At 46.8% G+C, this 11,540-nt stretch overlaps 2 protein-coding genes across 2 annotated transcripts; both read left to right on the top strand.

Moving 5' to 3' along the window:
* The first annotated feature begins 25 nt into the window (after positions 1–25).
* Positions 26–7,938, top strand: TPMT (thiopurine S-methyltransferase). The gene is made up of 8 exons (XM_015854737.2): positions 26–252; positions 1,135–1,227; positions 1,557–1,689; positions 2,109–2,161; positions 5,427–5,501; positions 6,169–6,254; positions 6,951–6,995; positions 7,792–7,938. The coding sequence occupies exons 1-8, from the start codon at positions 134–136 to the stop codon at positions 7,905–7,907; spliced, it is 720 nt and encodes a 239-aa protein (XP_015710223.1). The 5' UTR covers positions 26–133; the 3' UTR covers positions 7,908–7,938.
* Positions 7,939–8,060: 122 nt separating this feature from the next.
* NHLRC1 (NHL repeat containing E3 ubiquitin protein ligase 1) lies at positions 8,061–11,004 on the top strand. Its single transcript, XM_015854736.2, has one exon. The coding sequence runs from the start codon at positions 8,407–8,409 to the stop codon at positions 9,550–9,552; it is 1,146 nt and encodes a 381-aa protein (XP_015710222.1). The 5' UTR covers positions 8,061–8,406; the 3' UTR covers positions 9,553–11,004.
* The last annotated feature ends 536 nt before the right edge of the window (positions 11,005–11,540 follow it).

Raw genomic sequence — 11,540 nt, 5'->3', positions numbered from 1 at the left:
CCTCCCGCCGCCACCTCTTCCGCTCTCCGCGGTGCGTAGACAGGGGAGGCACCGCCCCGGTTCGGCCCCGGCGCCGTGCAGGTGCTGCTGCCGGTCCCGGGTTAGCAGCGGTGAGGGGCTCATCGGTGCGGCCATGGAGGAGCCGGGGGGCGGCGGGAGCGGAGCGCAGCGGGAGCGGGTGCTGTCCGTGGAGGACTGGCTGCGGAAGTGGAGCACGGGTGCCACCGGATTCCATAAGGAACACGGGCATCCGTAGGTCGCTTCGGCCCGGGCAGCGAGCTGGGGGCGGGATGAAAAGCTCTTGGTCATAAGTGCGGCGCTTAGAACAGGGAAAACGAGCAGTAAATCCACAGCCTGCAAGTGAAATCATCGTTGTCATCTGCATTTGCTTAAAAACGGCAGAGGACATGCATTTTATTACTTCTCGGAAAGGGCAGTCAGGCATTGGAATGCACTGCCCAGGGAGGTAGTGGAGTCACAGACCATGGGAGTGTTCAAGAAACGTTTGGATGTTGTGTTGAGGAGTATGATTTAGCTGGGAAGTATTGGTAATGGTTGCACTAGATGATCTTCTAGGTCTTTTCCAACCTTGATAATTCTGTGATTTCGTGCTGCATTTAGAGCCTTTACTCGTTAAATCGTGTTCCAAACGACAAGCTTTGGATGACTTCACTGAAGCCTCACGCTTGCCCAAGTGACAACTCCATGCTGTTCTTGGGTGTGAGACTGGACCTGACTGCTGTGCAGGGCCCTGGGGCAGCGACTGTGCTCGGGGACAGGGCCGAGGGTGCAAACCCAGTCATCAGCCAGTGGGAACTGCCTGAAAGGTGTGTGTAGAGGAGTGGTACAGCAGTTTAACCACCACTCTGTTCCGGTGGCCCACCAAGAGACAGGGTCGTTGCTTACGTGAAGAGACAAACGGAATGGTGTCCCTCACTAGCAGAAATGGAGGTTATTTTCTAGGGAAATGGAAGGTGAAATCACTTGTTTTTGTTTCTAATGGCATTTCTGAGTGTGAGTATGTATTGCATCAGAGGGTTTGGGCACTGCATGGCATGCTGTGCAGTACCTAGCTCACTGCTGGTACCCACACTCCTTCCTAATGCTGAATGAAATGCCTCTGCTCCCTTGCAGGCTCCTACAGAAGTACCTGGACCTTCTGGTGGATGGCAGGAGTGGGCTGAGGATATTTTTCCCTCTCTGTGGCAAAGCAGTCGACATGAAGTGGTACGGAATGGCAGGGATCGTGACAGGAAAACCCTCACTGATGTGGGGAGGGAGGAGGGAAATTCCCAGCCCTGTAATGGCTGGTGGAAATGTGCTGGCAGAGGCTGGCTGAAGGAAGGAGCCAGTCTGGTTTGAGTGGTGCTTATTTAAACTCAGATTGCGTGGGGATAGTGTTCAATACAATGTGAGAACTGCAGAAAGTCAAGGTGAGTTGCACTAGTCCATCCTGAAGGCGAGGCCCGGAGAGCATTTCTCTTTGGACATGTGGTGTGGGGGAGATGTTGGTGCACTGAGATGCTCACACAGCTTGGCACCTCTGGTGTGCACAGGCTGGCAGACATGGGACACAGCGTCGTTGGCGTGGACGTCAGCGAGCAAGCACTGAAGGAGTTCTTTGCAGATCAGAGTCTGCCTTATTGTGAAGAGCCAGTCCCAGGGATCACAGGAGCCAAAAAGTTGCAGGTATGTCTCCTGCATTGCCAGATTGGTGTGTTCAGCCATGCAATGCAGGCCCAGAGGAGCAAATGAGTCCTTTTGCTCTGTGCCTCTGCCTTACCAGTAGTCATTCACTTCTCTTTTTGAGGTTTGGAAGGAAACACTGGGCTGAGCAGTTCTTCTTTTCAGCGTGTTACTTCAGGCTTTTCATATAACTTTGAAAGGCCTAAATATAAAGTTGACAAGGTAGCATATCTAAAAATTGGACATCTGTGTGCCTCAACAGGCCAGAACCTGTATGGAAAGGATCAGGAGAGGTGCCTCAGTTAAAATAAGTCAACAGAAAAGTATAAAAGGTTTCTCACCTATTTCCTTCATTACACCTAAATGTATATCTAAAGACGTGGTTTCTGATGAGTATTTTTTCCCCTCGTTTTTTATTTTAGAGCACCTCTGGAAACATTTGTCTGTACTGCTGCAGTATTTACGATTTATCCAGGTAGGAATACACAGAGTGTTCTACGGTTTTCTATGACCAAACAGCCCAAAATTGTTGGAGTTCAAGGGAGCATTTAGACAATGCTCTCAGACACAAGGTTTGTATTTTGCATGGTAAAGTTGGGAGTTGGATTTGATAATCCTTATAGCTCCCTTCCAACTTGGGATGTTCTGTGATTCTGTGATTAATGTTGTCCAATCACATTATTTAAACCAGCCCTTTGGACCAGATGCTCTAAAGAAAACTGGTTTTTGAACTCATGTGAGAAATGCGAATGGCCGCTATCTAACAAAAATGAACTATGGCGCTGACCATGTGGTGAAGATGCCAACTAAATACCATTAAATGGGCTCATTGTTCTGAGCTATCATCTGAAAGTCATACAGAGCCACATTGGCTTTTGCAGTAAAAGCAAACTATGCTCATTATCATTGATGGATTCTACAAAGCAAAATCCTAACACGATCCCTTCCTCTGAGTAGCTTAGCAAAAGTGAAGAAAACATTACAGATATTACAGGGAGTCTCTCAACCTCTAGCACCGGAGGCTCTGCCTTGGGTGATAATAGGTCTTGCTTGTTTATTTGCCCCCAGAAGCCTCCTGGTGGTGCTCACCACAGGTGTAAATCTGTCCTGAAATGTCCTCAGGCCTGCACCAGTGCTTGGGATGGCCGGAAACTGCAGGCTGTGCAAGAAAGGGATGTTTATGGCTTTGCAGCACCTCATAGGAAGATAAAGGTGACCAGGTGAAGGTCCTGTGTTACAGTTGCCTCCTCCTGCGTTTCTTACTCTGATGCAATTTACCCTCGTTTATAAGGCTTCGGTGAGGTTTTGTGCGTGTGTTTGCTTTTCTTAGAAGCAGCTGCCAGTAACAACCTGTTCCCTGTCAGCTCAATAAGGAGGAGGTCAAGGCTTAACGTTTACAATAGACTGTTGCTAAGACTTTTGCTGCTGTAGCTGACTTCATTTGCTTTGAGTGTTATGTATATAACCAGTCTTGCAAAAATGAATGCCTTGGAACAGATGGGCTGTGTGCGAAAGTGACTGGTTTCACCCCATGATGGAGGTACTCGCTCATGTTTGTGGGCCCAGGTGTGTCACTCACAAAATAAATTAGAAGATACCCATCCTGGACATGGAACTCTGTGCTGAGTGCTGCTATGGTGAGAGTACAGACCTCATTCCTTACAGCAATCAGCAGTAATTAGGACTACAAATGCACATGCAGCTCGAGTTTCTATGTACAGATAATTACCCAGTAATTGTGGAAATTAAACTTATTTCTCTCTTGCTGAGGTTGGCCTGCTAACAAATCCTTTTAACCTCCACGCCTAACAGTCATTAGAGGAAATCTCAGGTGTGCTGGTGACCTTTGTCAGAATGAAGTATTTCAAAGTCTCCTGATAGTTAAAGAGTGACAGCGATTACTGCTTTTGGTGGAAATTCAGGGAAGTGTGGTGAACAGTTACATTGCACAATCATGGAGTGTCCTAATACAACTATGGCTGCCAGGCTTTAAATATATAAAAGCTGCTTCAATTGGGACTACTAAACTTGTGCAGCAGAGAGAGCAATTTGTAGCTGTATTGCCTGGATGAAGCAGGATTTCTGTGGGTGTCTGAATTTCTGTATTAGGTGTTGATTTTTACTGATTTTTATAAATCATAGTGGTAAATAAACTGCCGTCTCTCATGCTGCACACTGTATAAAGCCATAGAGGGAGGCAATGTGAGGCTGAAAGTTGGGCACTGATATGTGCTCTTAATGCCCATTAGGGTGAAAGTCAGCTGTGTTTCTTCCTTTTCCTCATGACTCTGTTCTCCTCAGAAGAGAGCTGGATGCACAGAGAGGCAGGGAGCACCCAGATGGCTCTGAGATGATTGAGTCTGTCACCTGCCCCCTTCATCCCCACTGTGTACTTAACTGTCTCTTTAAAACTCTCCTTTCTTATAGAAGGCTAATTATTGAAATTAGAGGCTTAGTCTTGGCAAGCTTTGAAGAAGTTGAGAATTTACAGTGTTATCATGTCTCGTTGCAGTAGAGCAGGAAGTACAGGAGCTTCTAGGTTAGGTGCCAGAAAGTCAGCAATGCTGTTGCAACGAAATGAACAGCAGGGCAGGGAGAAGTGAAGAAAGAGATGATGCAATGGGAATCAGGGGAGATGGATTTAAATTGAAAGAGAGTAGATTTAGGTTGGATGTTAGGGTAAAGTTCTTTACTAGGAGAGTGGTTAGGCCCTGGAACAGGCTGCCCAGGGAGGTTGTGGATGCCCCGTCCTTGGAGGTGTTCAAGACCAGGTTGGACGGGGCCCTGGGCAACCTGATCTAGTAAAGGTGTATGTTTGGTGGCCCTGCCAGGCAGGGGGGTTGGAACTACATGATCCTTGAGGTCTCTTCCAACCCGGGTCATTCTGTGATTCTCCCAGTGCACAAAAAGGTATTGCCAAATTTTACTTATTTATTTTTTCTCTTTAAGTAAATGTATTTCAGACTTCCTCTAAAATAATGCAATTTATTATTACATTACTCTTTAATTTCTGGTTTTAATAACTACCAGAATCAAGGCTCTTTGTACCCCTAAACATCTTCTACTGCTCTTACCACCCATTAACAAAGGCATTTTCCAATAGCCTTGGCTACGTGCAGGCTTTGGATAGTCTTGAAGCCATCTGCCAGCACGTTCAGGGGCAAGTAATGTCTGTGGCAGCATTAGTCTGAGGCAAGCATCAGCTTTTAGCTTTTCTAAGATTAAACAAGTTGCAAACTGCCGCTACCTGTCCTGGGCACGTAGCTGGGAACTGAGGTGTTAAAAATCCCTGAGTGTGCCATATTCAGTAGCCTTAATGCAGAGAGGTACCATCTCTAACTTGTGTTGCAAGTCACATGTGAGCTTTAGAAGCTGGTCATAAAATTCAGTGTCCCAAATATACATCAGTGTTGCCTCAAGGGTTATATCAGAGTGTGATTGCCAAAAACCCAGACTTAAATCCCCGAAGTATTTAAATTACCTTCCTCCTTTTGCTTGTCTCTGCATCCCCTAGAGAAAAGGAAATACCGAGCAATTCCAGCACCTCATGCTGTTGTAGCAGGATGGTGTATCAGAGTTTCTCAAGAGCCTGTTTGTGTTGTTTGGAAAATGCTGGACCATGTCAGCAAATCAGGCCTGCACGGATAGCTGGAGACTATTTGTGACTTCACAGAAGTATCTGAATAATGGTAAAGTATCCCTGTTGGCGGACTTAAGTGTTTTTCCTCATCTTTCTATAGTGCAGTTGTTGGCAAGTTTGATGGCGTTTGGGACAGAGGAGCTCTAGTGGCTGTGAATCCATGCGACAGACAACGGTAACTGAATTTGCTTGGTTGTTACTTTTCCCTAATGTATCCAGTGACCTTTTTTTTTCCTCCTCTTGCCACCCTGGGATGACTGCTCTCTCATTCAACAAAGTAACCTGAACAAGCTTTTCTCTACAGCCAGCTGCAGCTACAGAGCTCTGCCCTCTGGGTTTGTCAGCTTCTTTCAGGAAGCCGCCCTGCCTCTTGGTGGGAAAATATGTGGTTTGCTGCAGCCCAGCAGAAGTAGAGCTGCACGTCTCATCTGAATGTTATTATTTCCTTTTCACCCCGTCTGCCTCTCTTTGTTCGTTTTCTCCTCACTTCCCTTTATGTTTCTCATTCTTGCCCATAGCCAACCTGAGTTTAGTTTGAGCAGATCTCAAATGATTGGGACTGCATTCTAAACCATTGCAGGTGAATGTTTTTTGTCTGTTAGTTTTGAGATGGATGTGGGAAAAGAGAGAAATTGTTGTTTATGGAGAGTATAGAGAAACCTTGACTTGGGGCATTTCATTAGTTACATGAGTTTCATGCTCGTGTATTTCTGCTTGGTTTCTGTGTCAGTTTAACTTGTCTCTGCACAGGAACACATTACCTTATTCAGTGAATAGTTTGAATGCTGTGCTTAAGTGTTTGTGCTGTTCCAAAATAATAAACTATGACTATCTCCTTTTAGCTATGTCACCTTGATGAGCTCCCTAATGGAGAAAAACTCTTCTTATCTCCTCGTTACGGTTCTATATGATCCAACCAAATACAATGGTGAGAACTTTGCACTGCTCGTGTTTTGATTCTGCATGTATGTCGATACAAATTGTGTGTAGATGCAGTAGATACCTTGGTATCACTATTTTTTTATCAACAATTCTTTGGTAGCTGACTGTGTCAGTATGGTTGTGTTAAACATTTTAGGTGTTGAGGAAGCTCAACCCTTTCCCTCCGGCACTCAGATGTGCCAAGGACAAGTGAAGGAAAAGCAAGATATATAAACAACAAAATGAAACTGGAAGACTGAATGCTTAGAGTAACATCATACACCCTGTCTGGCTTAGGGACTTCAATACACTTCCAAGAACGTTGATCATCTTAGACCCTTGGTTTATTTGCCCAATACTTGAGGCCCAATGTGCTGCACATCTTGTGCCTTTCCCCTTACTGCTACCATGCATGCATGCATATATGCCTGGAGGAGGTGATAGTGTAAACCATGAAGTATTTTTCCCTTTCATAACTTGTATTATGTGCTAGTATGCCTAGGTTGTTCTTTAAGTTTTCATTATGTTAGTTACTGCCTCTCAAAAGAAAGAAGATATCTTGCTTTTGAGCTCTTCAGCATAATTGTCCTTCAAAGAATGGGTCATGTTATCATTAGTCATGATAGTGACCATGATCTGCAGTACAGATATTTGTCTCCTTGTTATGTCTCCTCTCTGATTAGCTTCACTGTTTTCTTTACAGGACCACCATTTTGTGTTCCTGAATCTGAAGTTAAAAGCCTGTTTGGTAAGTAGTACTTCAGCTAACACTTAGAATTATTGTTTTGGTTTTTTTGTTTGTTTGTTTTTTTAAATTAATTAATTTATTTTGCAAAGCACATATATGTATTTGTGTGCTTCTACAGCAAGTGATGGAGTCATCTGCTTACATTTTAGATAACATATTGAGTCATGGACAAGTAATAAGTGAAATAAATGCTGTGCTGTCACAAGGCTTTTGCTGTTAATGCAGCTCTTGAAAAGACATGAGGAAAACCCGGGAGGCAGGCGCTGTCTCTTTCCTTCCCTGGCATCCTTTTGCCCTCTCAGGATCCAGATTGCACGTAGTGGCCTTGTAGCTTCAGTCCTGTTTGACCATTTCACCTTTCTCTGCACCTCATCACCTGTTTTTTATGCAAGGCCTTTGGATATTGGTTTTACCATTTCTGCTGTACTTTTGTTGGCAAAGAAGAAAATTAAAATGTCATGCTACAGAAATGCTAAATGTACAGCTCCATCCCAGTAAAAAGATAATGTTAGAATTGTGGCAGGTATTTAGTTTTGAACGTTCTTCCTGATATCCTTTGACACTGCACTTTTCAATGTACATCTTTCTGAGACCTCTGACGTGTCTGTGTGCAGTGAGTCATTGCTATGGACAGTTGCATGCCAGTGCAGTATAGACAGGTAAGGTTTCCTCAGCTGATTTGTGTAACGCTGTTAGGGACCAAGAGGAGCTCTGTGCATAGGATTGTGTTTTCTGATGTCTTACTTTCTTCAGTGACTTTCCATTCTTTGACCAGTCATTCGTTCTTCCTTTTCAGGCAGCCAGTGTGAAATTAAATGTCTTCAGAAAGTCAGTGACTTCTCAGACAAACACAAGCAGTGGGGACTAGATTATTTTCTGGAAGTCATGTATCTAATAAAGTTTGTGGCTTGATTGAAGTAAGTTTAAAATAACATACCTCCTACCTTTTATGTTTGTCTGATGTTTTACATGTTTTGGGGCACTCTTAAAGCAGGCTTCAGGGTACAAAAAACGCCTGCGAAACATTTTTGTCTGGATGATTTTACTTTCAGAATCAGCTCTGACTTCACAGCTGACTTCCCTGCCTTCAGCTGTGCATAGCTTTTCTTTGCCCCGATATAGGGCACCGTCCTTGGAGGTGTTCAAGACCAGGTTGGACGGGGCCCTGGGCAACCTGATCTAGTAAATGTGTATGTTTGGTGGCCCTGCCAGGCAGGGGGGTTGGAACTACATGATCCTTGAGGTCCCTTCCAACCCGGGTCATTCTGTGATTCTGTAATAGCAGCAGCACCGTTACGGCGACTTGGAGGCTGGAGGCCTCAGCAGGGCCCCGTGCTCCGGGCCGCACCGCCGCATCCGTCCCGCAGGGGGCAGGCGCCGTCCCGCTGAGTCCCGCCGGGTCGCGTCGGGGATGGCGGAGGCGGCGGACGAGGCGGAGCTGGGCCTGGTGGAGTGCCGGGTGTGCTTCGAGCGGTTCGGCCCCGACGGGCAGCGGCGGCCGCGTAACCTGCCGTGCGGACACGTCCTGTGCCGCGGCTGCGTGGAGGCGCTGGGCGGCCCCGAGCGGCGACGCCTGGAGTGCCCCTTCTGCCGGCGGCCCTGCGACCTCGGCGAGACCAGCGACTGCCTGCCGCTGCTGCAGCTCTTGGAGCTGCTGGGCCCCGGCGGCCTCAACCCCTCGGCCCTCGGGAGGGCGGCCGGCGGCCCGGCCCCGCCGCGGCTGCAGCTGTCGCTGGGCGGCTGGGGGTCGCTGCTGAACCCCACGGGGGTGGCGGCGTGCCGGAGCTCGGGGCGCCTGGCGGTGGCCCACGACGGCAAAAAGAGGATCCACGTCTTCGGGCCGAGCGGGTCCTGCCTGCAGAGGTTCGGGGAGCGAGGGGACGCGGACAACGACATCAAGTACCCGCTGGGTGTGACGGTCACGGCGGACGGGCACGTGGTGGTCACCGACGGCGGGGACCGCTCGGTGAAGGCCTTCGACTTTGATGGGAGGGGGACTCTGGCTGTGCGGGAAGGCTTCTGCCTGCCCTGGGGACTGGGTGCCACCCCCGAGTGCGACGTGATGGTGACGGACGCCGAGGCTGGAGCTCTGTACCGCCTGACGGCCGACTTTGGCAAGGGGGAGCTGAAGAAGTGCCAGCTGGTCCGGTCCAAATTAACGTGCCCCAGAGGGGTGGCGGTCTGCCCGAGCTCGGGTGCTGTTGTGGTGATAGAGCACCTGAATACTAAAGGACCAAGCAGCTGCAGCACCCGATTGAAGATATTCAGCGCAGACATGACTCTCATTGGCCAGATGGATAGCTTTGGGCTGAACCTCGTTTTCCCCTCCAAAATATATACCACGGCTGTGGCCTTTGACAAAGAGGGTTGCATCGTCGTAACCGATGTCTGCAGTCAGGCTGTGATATGCCTGGGGAAACCTGAGGAGTTTCCCATCTTTAACCCTCTAGTTAGCCATGGGCTTACTTATCCCATAGGACTAACTTACACGGCAAACAACTCCCTCGTTGTTTTAGACAGCGGTGATCATTCAGTAAAAATATATAGCTCTGCCTGAGTGGGCTTAGATGTGTTCAGCTATTGGTTTGAGCTGCTTTTGGCTACAAAGTGTGTGCAGTACTTGTGTTCAGAGGCACACAGGGAGGAAGTATTATTCCCTGGGCTTTGTGTGAAGTGAAATCACCCTCTTAGACCAATGTACTGTACTTCCCACAAAGTGTACACCAGATCCCATGTATAGCAGGAGACAATGTGGCTGCTGCAGACTGAAGTCAGCAGTGAACCAAGCAAGCGAGGAGAAATGGCAGCTTCAGCTCAAGGCCAGTTGATCTAGCCATGATCAATTGTAATACATGAGCTATCAGCATTTAGTGATTCATATGAAGTGAATAGATGCTCAAAGCCTTTCTGTTTTCTTCTCCATACTGAGAAAATGCACTTATTTGTATGCATTTCTTACCACCTCTTCAGTGTTTTACTGAAATGCTAACACTTCCCACATAACGCATGGATCCATCCATATCTTCACTGTGATGTATGGTTACTGGCATGGGTGGCTTTCCCTAAAACCATCTCCAAGTATTTGTGTTTAGACCACAGGTACTTCTGCATCTACAGAATAGAACTGGCCATGTTAGTAACACAGGTACTCTTGAGAGATTTCCAGTACTGCCTGCGTCTGTCTTGAAATCAACATGGTACTTCTGTACCACTCTGCAGCATTCAGTCGAAACTTTGAATGTTGGAGGGGAGTAATAAGGGCAAGGGGATGAGAGCCTTGCCATTTCCTAGCCTACAAAAAGTATTTTGCTGGTAGCAGATAGCAGCTTAACAACTCTTGAAAACAGTTTTGCTGTGGATGTGAGTTCTGTTGCCTTATTACACCACAGAAATCCATGTAAATTTAGAACAAAATAACACACCTACTAGAAGTCACTGCTGCATTCTAGGAATTCCAAGTGCTTCTGAACTAATTACTTAGTGCAGCACTAAAAGGGAGTTGCATATAAATGTGTCTTGTGCGGTGGAGACAAATAGATTAACGTAAAACTTTTATGAAGGTGTATTTATTGACTGAAAGCATGCATATTATCTAAAGCCATTTCGAATTCATGTGTAGTCTTCCTGTTGGTTAACATTTCATTTGGCATTTGCTCTGACTTCTTGGCCATTTAATAACTAACTACTTATAATACTGTATGAATAACATATACCAATTATTTCAAACTGGAGCAATTTTGGCCCTCAAATGATATATTAAAGCCCTCTTGTATTAATATCTTGTGTTCACATTTATAAAAGCAGAGCAAACAAGAATATTAAATACAGCTATTTGTAAAGCTTAATTGAAAAGTGGGCTGGAGGTCAAATACCCATGGAGTTGGATCCATCAGAATATGAATAAGTACTGATGAAAGTGGGATCTACCAAATTGTTTTCACAATCCTGAGAGCAGGAAAAGGCCAACACGTTCCTGTTCTTAAGAAAATAAAACCCCATTTACACCCTAGCTGATGGTTTCTGCATCTATTTCTTTGGGTACTCTGGGGAGGAGCGGGGGGCAGATGGGCATGACCTTTCCCTGGTGTGTCAGTGCAACAATTTGATTGTAGACCAGCGTTTGGCAGGTGATTCAGCTTAGTGACTGACAAACCCGTGTTCTCCTCCAGTGCCTCATGGTGGCCTGCAGCTCCTCATGAGTCGAGAGCCGGGTCAGTGCTGAGCTCTGCTCTCTGGTGACAGAGTCAGGACCCCAGAGAACAGCATGGGGCTGCATCAGGGGAGATTTTCCTGGTCATCAGGGAAAGGTTCTTCATGGACAGAATGGCCAGGCACTGGGACAGGATCCCCAGGGCAGTGGTCACAGACTCAAGCTGCTGGAGCTCAAGGAGTGTTTGGAGAATGCTCTCAGAAAGATGATTGAACATTTTGGTAGTGCTGTGTGGAGCCAGCAGTTGGTCTTGTTGATCCTTCTAAGTCCCTACCAACTTAGGCTGTTCCATGATGACTTGAAGCCATAGTCAGCCATCAACTTGGTAAGTGCCT

This window comes from Coturnix japonica, chromosome 2 (genome assembly GCF_001577835.2).
Source record: "Coturnix japonica isolate 7356 chromosome 2, Coturnix japonica 2.1, whole genome shotgun sequence".
Lineage (NCBI taxonomy): Eukaryota > Metazoa > Chordata > Aves > Galliformes > Phasianidae > Coturnix > Coturnix japonica.
The sequence above is the reverse complement of the archived record's forward strand: the minus strand, read 5'-3'. Positions and strand labels throughout refer to the sequence as shown.

Excerpts from the sequence above, each read along its gene's own strand:
- TPMT (XM_015854737.2), top strand. The coding sequence starts at position 134 with ATGGAGGAGCCGGGGGGCGGCGGGAGCGGAGCGCAGCGGGAGCGGGTG. Across the intron at positions 2,162-5,426 it reads AGTATTTACGATTTATCCAG|TGCAGTTGTTGGCAAGTTTG; the intron begins GTAGGAATACAC and ends ATCTTTCTATAG. Across the intron at positions 6,255-6,950 it reads TGATCCAACCAAATACAATG|GACCACCATTTTGTGTTCCT; the intron begins GTGAGAACTTTG and ends TTTTCTTTACAG.
- NHLRC1 (XM_015854736.2), top strand. The coding sequence starts at position 8,407 with ATGGCGGAGGCGGCGGACGAGGCGGAGCTGGGCCTGGTGGAGTGCCGG.